General features: G+C 42.5%; 1 protein-coding gene across 1 annotated transcript; it reads right to left on the bottom strand.

Annotated features, from left to right (window-relative positions):
• Positions 1-1,486: 1,486 nt before the first annotated feature.
• On the bottom strand, positions 1,487-16,255 carry DNASE2B (deoxyribonuclease 2 beta). Its single transcript, XM_045801319.2, has 6 exons — positions 16,056-16,255; positions 12,862-13,039; positions 9,494-9,575; positions 6,355-6,516; positions 4,827-5,024; positions 1,487-1,967 (listed from the first exon to the last, which is right to left on the bottom strand). The coding sequence occupies exons 1-6, from the start codon at positions 16,166-16,168 to the stop codon at positions 1,627-1,629; spliced, it is 1,074 nt and encodes a 357-aa protein (XP_045657275.2). The 5' UTR covers positions 16,169-16,255; the 3' UTR covers positions 1,487-1,626.
• Positions 16,256-16,862: the final 607 nt, after the last annotated feature.

The raw sequence follows: 16,862 nt of genomic DNA, 5'->3' as shown, positions 1-16,862 counted from the left end.
CAGGACCCTAGGATCACGCCCTGAGCCTAAGGCAGACGCTTAACGACTGAGCCACCCAGGCGCCCCTATGGATTCTGATTTGATTCTACTCTCTCTCAGATTCTTCTGTTGAGCTTGAGATAAAACCATTTTTCTAGAAGGTCTGTATTTACCTTTTGGGGGAAACCTCACACCTACTGTATGTATTTTTAGTCCAATAAAATTTCTTCTTCAATTGACCTTTGCTTTCTCTTTTTCCTTTTCATTCATTCCTATTGGATCAAGTTCTGACCCTCTTCACCTTTAAAGTCAGAATCTTGTACTTTTTAGTTTTTCTTTTAATCCTATTTTATTGGAATTATTTATGCTCAGATGCTCTCTGTGAGGATAAAACATATTTTTCAAACCTTTTCAAACATTCAAGCATGCAAGTAAGCTAGCTAGTATTCAACATCCCCTTAGCTTATCTTTGCTTCTGACAGGAAGACAAACTTAACTTTTTCTCTGCTTTTCATTGAACAGGTGCCATTCTGTCCATGAGTTTTGGTTGGCGTTAAGATACCATATATATATTATCCTATATTGCATCCTTTTCTCTTGTTGTCTCTTGGAATAGAAGTAAAGAGCATTGCCTTAGAGGTCAGATGACCTCTATAATATTGGGGAAGTTACTGAAGCTTTGTAGGTTTCAGTTTCTTTGTCAGTAAAAAATGGAGATATAATAATTCACACTGCATAGCGTCATTATGAAGATCAAATTAGGAAATATGGGTGGACTGTTTACTACATAGTAAATGCTCAATTAGTGCTGGCTTTGGTTATTGTTGTGATTACTTGTTAGATTGTAATTTTCTTGAAATTGGGACCCATATTTCAAATTTTATTAGGCAACTCGTACTTAATGCAAATGTATAACTGTTTATTTATATCATAGTTATATTTGCTTGTTTTACTTCTTTCTCTTAATCTGACTTAAAATTTTTTTTGAAAAATATTACTCATTTCAAAGCTTTCTTTTGTCTCTTCTAACTTAGTAGGTGGATTCATATTCAAATTCTACCATTATTTTTAAGTGTCAACTCTGTTAGGCTCTGCGCTAGGTGCTTAAACATATCTAGGCATTATTTCCATTTCATAGATGAGAAAACCAAACCTCAGAGAGTTCAAGTGAACGGCCTAAGATTGTAAGATTAGTAAGGAGCAGCTGCAAGGATAATAAATAAGACTTAACCATAAACCAGTGAAAAGAACTCCAAGAAGAATATGACTAAGTGGTATGAGATACAGAGCGAGATTTTTTTCCCTTCAACAGGGGATGAGGAGAAGAGTCAGGAAAATCTTTGTGAAGGAGTTGAAATTAATCTAGGAGATATTCAGTCCATCTATGAACAATTGAGAATATTTTTTTCTTCCACTCCACCCATTCTCACTTTAGTTATGTATAATAATTTGTATTTATGACATATAAATGCAAAGATAAATTGCCACTAGGTGGAGGATAAAATGGTAAGCATGGTAGAAAAGCATTTTATTTGATCATATGTGGACTACAACTGCATTCACAGGCTTTTAATATATAAAGAATGGATCTGATGAAGACCCATCGTCAGCACTGAAAATGATAGCACATATGTCCTTTCACCAAGTTTAGTTACAGTGCTCATAATACAAAACCAGTCCTTGAAATGCATGGTAAATATGTTGATTCTGGGTACAAATGAATCCTCCACTTCTGAGAGTTTGGTATGGGCTGCGATTTAGGTCTCCAATACAGGTCCAGCTATTTTTGGTTCTCTTTTGGGAAACACACCATTTGGCATGATCCTGGTAAGAACTGAAATAAGACTGTCCAGATAGCTTAATTGCTTTGACATTGTAGACATGGTAAGGAAGGGAGCAGTTTGAAGGAAGCTCTTGTCTCTTTCGCTGCCAGGTTTCTGTTAGCAAGTGCGTCTTCAAATGTTGAGCCATCCAGGCTGCAAAGATGTCTAGAGTTTACAGGGAGATAGTGAGGTTAGTATTTACACTTAGATAAGTCCCTGAAAATATCCTCAGCAATGGAAATCATCATTCACCCCTGATACGTGGATGTCATACGCACAATAATAACAACATAATTGAGATAGTGGACGGGAGAACATTTTGTAAGTGCTAAAGTGATATGCAAATAAAAGTTATTATTGTTAGTACTAAGATGACATTGGTGTTTAAAAATGTCTTCTGTTCTACACCAACAAGAAAGCAACATATGTTTTTGTCCTGAAAAGATCTTCGGAAAGAATGAAACTAGAGAAGTATCCAGGGGCTGGCTTCTAGGGATCTTTGCAAATCATGCCAAAATGTTTGGATTTTCCTGAAATCAATGGGGCAATTTTTTTTTTTTTTTTTTTTTTTTAGAGAGAGAGAAAGAGAGAGAGAGTGAGCAGAGGGGAGGCAGAGAGAGAGAATCTTAAGCAGATTCCCCACTGAGTGCAGAGCCCAATGCAGGGCTCACTAGATCCCATGACCCTGAGATCATGACCTGAGCTGAAATCAAGTCAGACCCAACCAACTGAGCCACCCAGGTGCCCCTCAATGGGGGAGTTTTTAAAGAACTGTTAATGGAGAATTAACGGAAACTGATTTATGATCATAAACATCACTCGAGAGGCAATGTGGAGGATGAACTGAGAAAGATACATTAGATTGGAGATAGGGAAAACATCAGACTGTCACAATAACTGTGATAATACACAGGTGTGGACTGTGGAAATGGCAGAAAGTTAGAACTGATTGAATTTGATGACTTGATAGAGGGGTAAAGAAAAAGGAGGAGTCTAGAGTCTCCAGTTGACTATGCAGAATACAGAAAAAGAGTAGATTTGTGGGGGCTAATGATGAGTTTGGCCTGTTGAATTTGGTGTGGCTATGCCACCTCTAAGTAGAAATGTCCCGGCCACTGTTGAATACAGCTGTTAGCCCAGAGGTCTGGGATGTAGATCTAGTCTTGGGAATCACCTGAAGGCTTGTTGGAAGTGCTGGAGTGAGTATGTAGAGTGAGATAAGGAAGGGTAGAGGAGCACGTGGCAACTCAGTCACCTAAGGAGCAGGCTGAGGAAGAGGACCTGGCAGAAGAGACTTAAGAGGAGTGGGAAGAAGACCAAGAGACTGTACATTCCCAAAAATCAGGGAGGGGGAGTGTTTCAAGAAGGAAAGGGTTTTAATAGTGCCAAAATCTGCAGAGGCTATTTCAGTCCTGCTAATTTTTGGATCTCTATCTGGTGCCTAACTCAGGGCTTGGCAGGTGGTAGGCATTCGGTCAGTTTTATCTAATATAAAACGAAGCAAGCAAGCAAGCAAGGAGGGAAGACAGTGAGGTCAACTCAGAGAGTCACTGGTGACTGGGGAGAGATTGCAGTGTCTACAGACAGAGGCTCAAGACTGCGGTGAAGGAGCGCTGAGCAAGTGAAGGCTCTGAAGTCTTTCAAAAAGAAATTTGGAGGAGAAGAAAAAAAAAACAGAGATATAGGAGATCTAGAACTGAGGGAGGGTTTTTAGGAATGTTTGTGTGTTAAGGGGACAGAGCTTAGAGAGTGGGTCTGTTGACGTACAAGAAGGAGAACAGATCAAGTGGATGAATCAAGGTATTCTGAGGTTCCAAAGCACAAGGGGGTGCACTGCTTCTGTTGGGATGAGGGAAAACTTGTGAAAAGGAATGGAAACAGATAAGACTCTTGAGAGTTGGGGTGTGCGTGTGTGCGCGCGCGCGTGTGTGTGTGTGTTAGCTGTTTTTAAAAATTGAGGTACAGCTGGCACACAATGTTACATTAGTTTCAGGTATAAAACATAGTGATTAGACAACTGTACCTTATGCTATGCTGACCACAGCGGAGCTACCATCTGTCACCAGACAACGCCATTATTATGCCATTGACTATATTCCCTAGGCTGCTCCTTCATTCCTGTGACCTATTCATTCCATACCTGGAAGCCTGTGCCTCCCACTCCCCTTCACTCATTTTGCCCATCCTTTGCCCTACCCACTTCCCTCTGAGAATCATCAGTTTGTTCTATGTATTTATGGGTCCATTTCTGCTTTTTGGGGGGAGGGTTGTTTGTTCATTTGTTTTGTTTTTAAAATTCCACATATAAGAGAAATCATCGTCTTCCTCTGACTTATTTCACTTAGTATGATACCCTCTAGGTCCATCCATTTTGCCACAAATGGTAAGATCTTATTCTTTTTATAGCTGGGTAATATTCCATTGTGTATATATACCACATCTTCTTTACTCACTCATCTATTGATGAACACTTGAGTTACTTCCATAACTTAGTTACTGTAAATAACGCTGCAATAAACATAGGGCTGCCTATATCTTTCTGAATTAGTGTTTTCGTTTTCGTTGGGTAAATACCCCATAGTGGAATTATAAGATCATGTGATATTTCTATCTTTAATTTTTTGGGGAACCTTCATACTGTTTTGAGTGGAGTTTGCCCTTGAAGTGTTTTCTCCTTGGTGATCTCTGTTCTATGAAGGAAAAATCCAGGCTGGGAATGAGGCGCCAGGGTAACGTAAAGGACTTTAGAGTAAAGAAGGCTTAAAATAACTGCTTAGGGAATGGAAAAAGAAGGGGACAGCTGTGGTCCTGTGCCCAAAGAGGCTGGAGTTTTCACTGGTCCCTGGCTGGCTGATTGTGAGATACTTTGGCGATTGAACTGATCCAACTTCTCTTTTCCCTTTCCTTCCTTTTCCTCCCTTTCTTCTACTTCCCTACCCCTGCATAATGAGAATATTTCCGCTATACAATCCAAAGTGAGTCCAACAGCTGAGTTACATATGGTTGGATCATGATCTTTCATACCATCAAGGAAAGAATCAGACTTTGCAAAATGGAGGAATTTTTGGCCCCGGGCTGACTGAAGTGTGGTGAGGTGCCGGTGAGGGATCTTTGAAGAGCTGGACCCGGTGCACAGCTGGGGCATGTGAACGAGCTCCTGGTGAAAGATGGCTGGGATGGAACAGCTATAAATGTTTGGATTATAGACCAAGAGCTGAGAATCTGAATCAAGAAACAGAAAGAAAAGTTGAGAATTAAGACACAGATGGACATGCTTTTTGATATTACAGATCTTGTTGTGAATTAAAAAATAAAACAAAACAGAACACAAAAACAAGAGTATTCCCTTCTTTAAGCCAATAGCTTTCAGATCACTCTTGGTTAAAAGAGTTGACACCTACTGAGTACTTTCTACTTTCCAGGCATTGTTCTATGGCTTTTACATGGGTGTACTAATTCAATCCTAACAACAACCATATTATTAAGTAAGTTCTTTTATCATTATCTTCATTTCACAGATGAATTAATGGAGGATTTATGTCGTATGCACAGGGTTATAAAGCTTGTAACTGATGGAGTTCATATTCAAACCCAGGCAGTCTGGCATTGGAGGCCATATGTTTCTTTCACACTTATGAACATATAGCAAAGTAGAGAACTCCCATGTACTGAACACCCAGCTTAAAGAATGATCAGCTCATCAGCATGCACACCTAATCTCTATGCTATTCATCTCCATAATCATTACTGGAACTCGGTTAGTTAAACCAGGGCTTAACGTGGGTGACAGCCTCAGTAATCCTTGCCATAAGGTGAAATTTGATGGAAAATATGTTCTAAAGTGCCCTATACTTAGAGGTAAATCACTCTTTACTACAATTTAGCAGCCTCCTCGGTAAAAAGAGATTGGTAAAACAGCGTTCCTACTTCTCCTTCTCCCCCACCATAGTTTTCCAAATCCAAGTATTTTTGGCCACTTGAGCTTGGGATCTTAAAGGAAGATCATGTGGCTTGGAGCTGTCAAGCTGGTGGCCTGCAGGCAACATGTATTCTGCACAATTATTTTTTAAAATAAGATTAAGACCATACTCTCTTTCTGACTCTCTCTCATCCTCCCATCCCTAGATTTCTAATTCCTCTCGAAAACTATGGAGATCTGTAACCAATTAGGTCTGCTTTCCTGCACAGCCATATGGCAGAGCTGAGGCTTTTGAGGGGAGAATCAACACCCCAGTTCCTTATTGTCCCTACTGCCCACGCTTTGTTACTTGTCTGTTTCACCCACTTTTGTTACCTGCCTGGCCACTGCAGACATTTGAAAATACTACCCCTGATCAATTTCAAAGACTTCATTGGTGGATCAGGAAACAAAAGTCTAGGAAGTGAACCTGCTCAAGGTCTCACCAAGGCAATGCCAATATTAGAATCTAATAGAATCTAGGTATCAGAGTGTTAATGAATAGAGCAATAGATGAAGTAATACATTTATGAATGCATTTCCGAATCCTTCCTTTAACATTGCTCTCTCTTTTTTAACACACTCTAGTGTTACCTATTGCTCCATACTGGTTGTACTTAAAAGTTATGCAGATGCCAGTTTGTCCATGTCTTCTTCCTGTGGGCGGGTAATCATAGCCTTCTTCAGGAGCTGGAGGAAACCGGGGAACAGAATGAATCAGCCAGAACCCCTGGACTCTGTTCCACAGCAGTAAGCCTGCCCAAAATACAGTTCATACAGATACATTAGAAAAACAAATCTCCATCCAACAATAGCGTTCAAAGCTGCAGCACTGAAGCCCATTTATATTTCAGGCCAATGTTTTATTCCATGAATAATCACAAAGATTATGCTTGTTTTTCAAAGATTTCAAAACCAATTCGGGCACACATCACATTGCCCCACTACTGATCGTAAGCCACCAAAAAGAGAGCCAGGGCAGCCGCCCTGTGAAGAGTTAAGAGGAATTTCATGTTATAACCTAGGGAGAATTTGTTTTGGCAGAATGCAAATTTGCTAAATTGGAATTTGACCTTGTTAAACTATACAGTCACCTGGCAAACTTCAGATAATGAGTCTCTTTACTGCTAAGTAGCTAAGCTATTTTCAAAGGCTGGCTAAAAAAGAGTTGAAAGAGACAAATAACTAATGGAGAAATGTACCTGTGGTAATTTGTTGTAAGAAACCGATGCTCGCTTATGTGTAGAAGACTAGTCAATCCCACAAGCCCGGCAACAAGAGGCAAAGAGAATTAAAAGAGAAGCCATGCCAAAACAGCCCAGTTAATTGTGTTTGGTGAAGATTTCTAGAGCAAAATAGCATGAAAACCGGAAAGGAAGGAAACAGAAAGATTTTCATCATCTTGTGACATGGCAAAATGAATCCTATCCAACAGGCATCTGTGACTATCTCTGTGTTTATAAATAAATTGGGATAGTTTGGGTATGCTGACTAGACTTTCCAGTTTGCATATGACCATGCAAATATGAAGCTATTCATGTTTGTCTTATTGTTAGAGTGGGAACCAAATGCCTGCCAGTTATTTCTTTTGCAAAGAACACACTTTAAGAAAGAACACTCTTGGTCTTTCAGTGGATATAGAATCATTCCCTGTGTCCAGGCGGAAAATGTCCAAAGTCCTGTTGCCTAACAGAGCTGGATGACCTTTAGGGGCTCTCTTCTGCCCAGATGAGTGTGCTCTTTGCCTGAAATCCTAACCCTCTGGTACTAATGCCACAGGGTGTCAAGCACCTGTTGACAAAGAGAACTCCCCCTCTGGACATGGGGTCCCATTCCCTTTCCAGTCTTTTTCCCAAACCCTTTCGGCAACTAACAGGGTGGAGTGAGAATGGTAGTTGAGGGTTGTTGGAGGAGAGGTTGGAGAATGTGGTGTATTATAAAAATTGCCGCATTCCATGCTAATGGGGCCATCAGGAGGGCAACTTGGCTAAATCAAAAGCTTTCAATGCTCATGACATTTGACAGCCATTACAAATTATATTCTTAATCAGAGGTTGCAAAGTGGCATCCTACTGGCCAAATCTAGCCTGCAGATACATATTATTATGCTCGCAGAGTATTTTTGAAATTTTGAGTTTATTGCCAACATTTAAACACTGGGGAAATTTTCCACAAATACTAAGTTTCAACATCTGAAAAAATGCATCCCTAAAAGGCAGTCTGAGTACTCTCTGTCCCTTTTGACAAACTATGCAGCCCCCAGTTCTTCAGTGACCTGCTGGCTCAGCCCACCTGGCTTGCTGACATCCGTTTGCTTGCCCCTGAAGGCATTTGAGTTTGGGACCTTCTGAAAAATACTTGTTGCCATGGGAAATTATTCATGATGTATTAAGTTGAAAAGTGGTTGAAAATAGTCATTACAATAGTTTTATAAAAATGTTTAAAAATACAAAGAAAAAGTAAGTAGAAAGTATTAATGTGATTATCTAAAGGGTTTTAGGATTACAGATTTTTTTGTTGGCTGGCATTTTGAATTTTTAAGTAATATATAATGGGGTAGCCTGGTGATGGGTATTAAGGAGGACACATGTTGTAATGAGCACTGGGTGTTATAGACAAATAATGAATCATGGAACACTACATCAAAAACTAATGATGTACTGTATGGTGACTAACATAACATAATAAAAATAATATATATGCATATATATAGCTTATAAATAGAAAAATAAAATGTCCTATAAAAATTATTGTAATATATGTAACAAAATTACCATAATATAAAAAAATCTATTTAAAAATACTTTTCAAAAGTGTTTATTTCAAAAGGAACTGTACACTAAAGTAGAGTGAATTTTATTCTATGTAAATTATACCCCAATGAACATGACTGAAATGTGTGCGGACACACACATACGCACACACACAACACACACACACACACACATAGACTGGCTGGTATTCCCAGTAGTCAGTACTTGGATTTCTGCTATAAAGCATGTATTTTTATTTTTTTAAGAGATTGGTCATGATTCCAGGAAGGGTTTTTTTTTAATTTTATTTATTTATTTATTTATTTAAGATTTTATTTATTTATTTGACAGAGAGAGAGACAGCCAGAGAGAGAGGGAACACAAGTAGGGGGAGTGGGAGAGGAAAAAGCAGGCCTCCAGCAGAGGAGCCCGATGTGGGGCTCAATCCCAGAGCACCGGGATCACGCCCTGAGTCAAAGGCAGACACTTAATGACTGAGCCACCCAGGCGCCCCTAAAGCATGTATTTTAATTTTTTTTATTTTATTTTATTTTATTTTTAAAGATTTTATTTATTTATGTGACAGAGAGACAGCCAGCGAGAGAGGGAACACAGCAGGCGAGTGAGAGAGGAAGAAGCAGGCTCCTAGCTGAGGAGCCCGATGTGGGACTCGATCCCGGAACGCCGGGATCACGCCCTGAGCCGAAGGCAGACGCTTTAACGACTGCGCTACCCAGGCGCCCCTAAAGCATGTATTTTTAAATGTTAAGAAATAAAATGGAATTTGTGAAAGGAGAGTTCCAAGTCAAGTGATATAATTATAACCTATGATATAGAAATCATAATTTTGATAACTCAAAATAAACCATTAAAAAGAAAAGCTATCTTTTTTAGTGTGTGACATAAGTATATTCAAGATAGAACATTTTAGAGGATGTTGATTTCCAGTAGGAAAGAGAAACCAACAGCTTTCGTCATACCTTTAGTGTGTCCATACTTTCTGCTGTAATTCGCAGATGTAGGGGCCCCATCATTGTATAGCAGATAGGCTGTGTTGTTATTCTGCACAAACACATTAGGGTTATAATGGTGTAAATCTCACACTCGTAAATGCTTACAACATTCCTACCCCGCCTGCAATACAGAGCTTTCATTAGAACACATGAGAAGGCATCCATTCTCCTAATAGGCAGCTTCCCCATCGTTACGGATTTTGTGACACGCAAGACAGGGAACAGGAAGTCCCATTCTCAACCATGCATGGCTTCGTCTTATGGGACCCAGACCCTCTGCGTCGTGATGTGCGTGCGAGGGCAATATTCCTATTTCTCTTGGTTGTTTTGGACCCGCGTTTCTCATTTGGCAACCGGTGTATAATAAAGGAGTACTTAAATATTTGTTCAGGAAATGAAGTCGGAACAACCAGCCAAGGATTACACCTGGGTTTTTTCCACTGATATTAGAGGCACGATGCGGAACTGGCGGTCAGGGTCTGGGCTCCTCCGCTTACGTTGTGCTTCACTGCTTGGTCATAGTTTTGTGTTCAATCAGGATTCCTCACTCCGCTCCCACTACTTCCCCGGAGGGGAGGATTTTCCTTCAATCCATTTCTCAGTGTCACTTCACCTTTCTTGCCTGATATTTTCCTGCTTAGAAAAAGTGGTGAAACTGAATGTGTGGTATTGGATTTCCTCTGGTAAGGCAAAATAGGAGTAAATTTTCTAAACAGTTGGCCAAATCTCTGAGTAAAAACGAAGCTATTATTTTGGCGGTATCTCTTATGTCATGTTTTGGAAACATCCTTATATTTGTTCTGTGTGGTTCCATTTCATTTGTGTCATGATGCAGCGATTCTTATTGAAGCCAGTAACATTGATATTAAAAAAAGTCTTGGGGACATAATTAAAAGCAAGAAAGGACAACACAGCTGCTTAAAAAAAAAGGCTCCTCCTTTTCTCTCAGAAAAAAAGTCAATAACTGAGTCCCTTACAATTGCTTCGTTATTTGACATAATCTAAAAACTTTTTTTTGAATTCACCATATAGTCTGTGAACATTCCTGGCTACTATATTTAGGAATATCCAGGAAATGCACCTGTCTTCTTACCCTCACTTTCCACAATTGACCATAGCTACTGTTGGTGTTGATAGCCTCTGCTGGAGAACTCGGACAGGGATTGAATGAACTGGCATTGAATGTGGTCATGAAGCCATTGTGTGCCTTTGGCGTGCAATGTGAAGGGGCTCTGGGAAGATTCCATGAAGAACTTTATTCTTTTAATAGATGAAGTTTATTATTCTAACCAGGAGGGTAACAGCTAAAGTTAAATGCGATGTAGCCCTAAGTGAAGAGAGGCTCTCTGATAAAGGGGAAAGACCGTGGACGTACAAGTAGGTAAGCCTACACATGTGCCTCCGGACCGTTTCATTTCTTTAACACATAGGCTGGGTATTATTTTGGCTGCTGGAAGTTGGATAAGACTAGTACAATCTCTGCCCCTAGTCTAGCAGGGAATGTAGACAGAAAAGTACAGGTAACTACAATATAGTTTGATAAGTGTTACTATGAATGTGTGTGGAAGGTTCTTATTGACAAAGGCAGAAGAAGGGAAACAATTCCAAATGTAACTGAGATACTGGCCTAGGTCATCTTGACAACTGAGATTTAAAACCAGTTGGTCTGATCTTGCATTCCGCTTTCCGTTAGAATTCCAGATCGAGAGGTGGGGGAGCTATGTTTCACCATCACTTCTGGCACAGAATTCCAGCTTCCAAAGAACACCCCATCTCCCTTGGATGTCACCCACTATCGTTGCTCTTCTTCTTCTGGCTCTATGCCAATCAGACTTGGAAATCAGCCCCTTTACTGTCATTTTCTTTCCAGAATCCAGCACTCAAGACCTTGTGTGTGAGCAGGTTTTACTGAGGGTACGAAACACTGAATGGTTTTACATCACCGCACGGACTTGCTCCCAGTCCCCCCCTGTGTTTCTTACGCTTTCTTATTCCTAGCACTCATCTACTCTGTTTTATTTTGCAGAGCAGTTTAGCTCTCTTGCCCTCTTGGGCTCTGGGGCTAGTCTTGTGCCTCCAAAGATCATTAGTATACTCTGCCAAAGGAAGAACCATCTGCTCCAACTGAGGTAAATGACAGAGACTCTACCATGTTGCTCTCTCCTTTCTCTCCCCAGTGGGGAAGGGAAGAATGGAAGTGTTGATTTTCTCACTGATGGGTTATGCCCCTGGCCTCCATCTCCAACCTTGGAAAGCAGGCATTTTGGACTTTACATAATAATCTAGTAATTTAAAACAGGGTTGCTGCTGGGATTAAATAAATTGAAAAAGCACCTAGAATAGCACTTGGTGCACCTTACAAATAAATTCTTACTTTGTCATTTGGCTCTGAAGGCTGGTCTTAATGGCAGGTGAATAAAGTGCATATTAGCACACATAAGGACAACACTCTGCGCATTTTGAGTAATACTCACATATACATGTACCGTAGTGCTAGGGTCTGACACAGTATTGTGGGGATTAAATTTATTGACCTATGGAAAGGCCCAGCACACTCTAAGTGCTGAATCATTTATACACATCGACTTCTCTATAAGTGAGTGTTAGGAATGCATACATGTGTGTAACCGCATATTATTGTTTGATTTTACTTGTCGCCCCTGGTTGGAAAGCTGTATCTTGTCACCGAACAGCAGATGGTGCCTGGAACATTGGGAGACTGCCCACAGTGAGCCAGCAGCCTACTTACCTGTGTCTCTTTGGCTGGTTAGCTCATTGCCTGATCAAGTCCAGATAGCAGTTTTAGTCTCCATTCGGGCAAGTTAGGTCTGGGCCTTGCACTAGAGCCCTAACTCTCAACCTGCTATTTGGAAAATGATAAATTAAAAGGAAGACCACATGGAAACCTTTATGTGGGCCAGCACCACTCATCCCCACCATAGCACAAGCAATCCATCGCTCATGGTGTATTGTCTGCAGGTCTAGATTGCATTGTAACAGGAGGGGGCTCCTTTCTATTTCTGTCAGAGGGATAAGATAGCAAGTACTGAGTGAATTGGCAGAGTATGGCAGCCAGAAGGCTTCCATATGTAATTAGTTCACACCTTACCCAGTGATACTATTGGATATAGTGCTGAATGTGCCAATAATTTGGCATTGCTGTAGAGTCTGATGACATATTCCTTAAGGTCCTAGATTGATTCAGATTCTTGCTGGCTTGCTTCAAGTTGCTAGGATTGGGGGTTTGGTAGGTTAGCTGTTAAAATCTCTTGGAAGCTTTAGATTCTGTTTGATGCACTTTGTATGACCCAGACGAGTGATTAACCATAGCTTACCTTGGAGGCAGATGCTTCATATAGCTGTTGTAACGTCCTTCCCAACACACTCTCGGTGGTATTCATGAGTTGCTTACTCCTCCTCCAGCTTCTGGTTGTAGAGTCTAGGTATAGGTACTCTAACCCAGTCTGCTTGCTTTCCTCGTCTTGCCTCTTAGGTAACTTATAAAAGGTAAACCTAACAAAGGAAATAATTACAAATTACTAACATTTACTGCTCTCCTGGTGTTAAGCTCCTAAACAAATTATTTTACTTGTGTTTCCTAAGTCCAAGGAAAGGGATTTGCTCCAGCTTTCTGCCTCTATTCTCACCCTTAGCTTTGCTCCTTCCCAGAGAGGGAATGTGAGTCTGACTGGACATGTCTGGAGACAGTAACCGGCCTGGCGGGGAGGGTCCCGGCAGTGGAAGCCCATGTACGCATTGTACACGTTGACTGTGGCTCTCTTCTGTCTCCACAGTCCATATGGCTGCACTGGGGAGAGGCCAAAGCCCAGGGCTGGACGGCAAAGGCCTTGGATGTGTTTTTCTCTTCTGCCCCAAGTGTTTGGCGTGCTCATCTCTCTGTAGCTGGCTGGCTGGGTCTGAGATTTGGGTCTGGCATGCAGAGTAGATGGTGTCTCCCTTGAGCCTGTGGCCTAGGCCACATTCTTCAGCTGTTTATCAGACCGCCCTGCATTGAGGATTCAGGGCTAAGACCAGCCAATCAAGTAAGCATTTTGCCTTCTTTACTATTATCTCCTGTTTGTATATCTTCTTCGGGTACCTCACAGGGAGGGGAGGTGGTTGGATCATGCAGCCCAGGGCTTCTCAATGTGCTGTGCTCACATTTCAGGCCAGATCATGCTTTGCTGAGGGGGCTGTCCTGGGCATCGCGGCCTCCCTGGCCTCTACCTGTTAGATGATAGTAGTACTCCTTAGCTGTGCCAATCCAAAATGTTTCCAGACAATGTTGAAAGTCCTCAGAGGGCAAAGACACCCGGGGCTAGCCAAATACTCTCTAACAGCAAAAATCCCACAATGAACTGTCAGATACTCACAATGAAGCAAACATTCTAATGCATTCACGATTGCCACATGCCAGGGTCTCACACTGCCCGTAAAAGCTTCACATTCTACGCTTGCTTCTATTTACATGAGCTCCTTCCTGCCCTGCGCATGCGTTCTTACTCTCAGGGCAGGGTCCTCACCCGTGGCAGGGAACATGAGATTATTCTTTGGTGCTGGCCTGAGGTTCCTCTGCCCTTTGACAGTGAGTTGTAGCAGCTCGAGGCTGCCTCCCTGTCCGCTCGGCTCAGCGTTCTCTCTGACGGGTATTGCTAAGAAAGATGTCCTCTCAGTTGTGGCAAAAACACATTCCATGCGTCAATCCCACCGTGGTGGCCCACCACCGAAAGCTGGAGCACTATCAGTGTCACGACGTGCCGACGTGCCGGATGAGAATTCGCGCTTTTAAACCTTTTTCTTGGGTAACTGTTTCAGTTATATTCTGAAGACTTCTGAATCTGTCTGTAGCCCACACTCTATGCTGAGGTCCAGAGAAGCCGAAATGCATACATGTCCCAGAGACCTCCAGCTCCTCTGTTTGAAACCAAGTTTATAATATTTTGCTCCAACTCTGCTCTTCTCTGCAGCTAGGGAACACAGCCGAAGGGTCAGAGACGCCAGCAATCCGGAACTCTTTCTTAACTCCTCCCTCTCTCCTATGACCCTCAGCCCATTTGTGAGCAAGTGTTCTCAGAGTGTTCCTTCCTCTCTAATTTGACTGCCATTTCTTTAACACGGGTCCACACATCATGTCACCCGTAATGCGAGTCCTGTTAGTCTCCATGACTCTAGACGGGTCTCCATGCAGCTCCCTTCACAGTACCGCCAGTGCGCTTTCTCAGATATGAGCCTCACCACATCACATCCCTGCTTGAAGGTCTTTAGTAGCTCCCTTTGAGGGTCGAGTGTGGACTCTGCAGTCCAGCACAGGAAGCCCTTCATGACCTGGCTGTCGCCTCCCATTGAGCTTCCCTCCTGCCATCTCCCCACGTTCTCTTAAAGCACCAGCAACACTGAACTGCTTCCGTGCCCTCTCTGTGGCTTTTTGCCTTTTTGCCCCTGTACCTCCTCACTGCTCCCTCATGGGCCTGAGATGCCCTTGCAGCTCCCTGGCTTTTCTAACCAGCTTAGCTCAAAACAGGGGCGCCTGGGTAGCACAGTAGGTTAAGTGTCTGCCTTCAGCTCAGGGTATGATCCCAGGGTCCTGGGATCGAGTCCCACGTTGGGCTTCCTGTTCCATGGGGAGACTGCTTCTCCCTCTGCCTCCCCCCTCATGAGTAAATAGAGAAGATCTTTTTTAAAAAAGACAACTTAGCTCAAAACTACTTCCTCAGAGAAGTTTTTTGGGCTCTATGCTCCCCAATGTCCCCATCAATGCCCTCACCCCATAACTGATCTCCTGGAGGGCAAGAACCATGTTTCGTTCATATCTGTATTTTCAAAACTCAGCACAGGGCCTGGCATGAGCTCAGTTACTGTTTGCTTAGAGACTGAATGAGTGTATCTATGTTCTGTGGCCTGAAGCTCACACAAAGCTTGATGCCAACCAAACACCTTAATTAAAGAGTGAAAAGGTGATCAAAGCTTTACAAGAATCCATGACGCTGTGTTTAGTCTTGCTGACATTGTGAAGGAGGCCAGGGACCTAGCACCCACTCCAACAGCTGCCTTGTGCTGCCTAATAAACAGGGTTAACCCAACAGTTCGATCAAGCCCTCTTTCTCATTCTCGTAAGGGGAAGAGCAAGCTCGCACGTCAGGAGAAAAGTAATCTGCCTTCTCTCCTTTGTCAGTCTCTGAAAGGATGCTGGAAGGATTCTGTTAGGAAAGGCACAATGCAATGAAAGGAAACTGCCAACTGAGAGAGGCTGTCAGTTCTCCCCACCTCTGTGGCCACCAGCCTTGCCCCTCTGGGACTAGCGAATCAGGCTCACGAGGAGCTGCTCAGCTCTTCCTCGGGGGGATGCTCCCCCACTCAGGAGGCTGCCCCTATTTGGCTATTTGGCTCATTTACACACTTTAATTTCCTCTCTTTTTAAAAGGGAGAGGCAGGGTGGAAGACTCCTTTGGAACTTTAGAGTGAGCCACTTGGCCCCAGATCCTCTGGCTTTCTACCTGCAGGCATCAATCCTCGCATTTCATTCACGTACCAATCCACAGCTTCGCCTTCTTCATTCCTGCACGATATTGTTGTTGCCTCCAGGACTGCAAAGAGGCCAAAGAAGAGCAAAGCAAGGGCTGTTCTCAGAGGTCTTGCTGTCATTTTGTATCTGCCACCTTTACGCCATGCCGCAGCGGGAAACTGGCCCCCGAGACTGAGGACTCTGAGTCTCGGGTCTGTCTCAGGCTGCAAGGGCGCTGACGCTGGATTCCATTTACCTCTGCCGTTCGCTGTCCGGGCATTTTCAGAACGGGGTAAACCTCATGTGATTGTGTGCTTCTGTCACAACATGCCAGCGTGACTCCGGGTGCTTTTGTGCTCAATTGTTGACTGGCTTGCAAAGTCATCAAAAGTTCTGGAGAGAAAAAAAGGGATATATAGTAAACTCTTTGGAGTGAACATCATGTGGCAGGACGTTCGGTGGGCAGGGGAACCCCATGTTGATCAGTAGATGTTGAATTAAATATATTTCGTGTTTTCTCCCTCATGACGGTCCAGGAGTGCAAGCAAATGCTTGGCGTTCACACATTAAGCAGAAATGACAAAACCTAATGTCTTAGTAATAGAATCTATCACTCCTAATACTCTCATTCTTCGGTAAACATTTCCTAAAGTGTACTTCAAAGGGTTGCCTCAAAGTCAGAGCAAATCTAATTGTATTTTACCAAAGATGTTTACATATTGTCTCCACCTCTGGTTTTAGCCACTCAACTTGGTGCTTTCATTTCAAGAGGCCTTGGTGTCCAATTGGTTTTAACGCAATCAGGTAAACATATTGACTGCTCACCCTTCAGGT

The sequence above is a fragment of the Ursus americanus genome, chromosome 12 (genome assembly GCF_024610735.1).
Source record: "Ursus americanus isolate L20-20 chromosome 12, mUrsAme1.1.p, whole genome shotgun sequence".
Classification (NCBI taxonomy): Eukaryota; Metazoa; Chordata; class Mammalia; order Carnivora; family Ursidae; genus Ursus; species Ursus americanus.
This window is presented reverse-complemented; position numbering and strand designations above follow the sequence as displayed.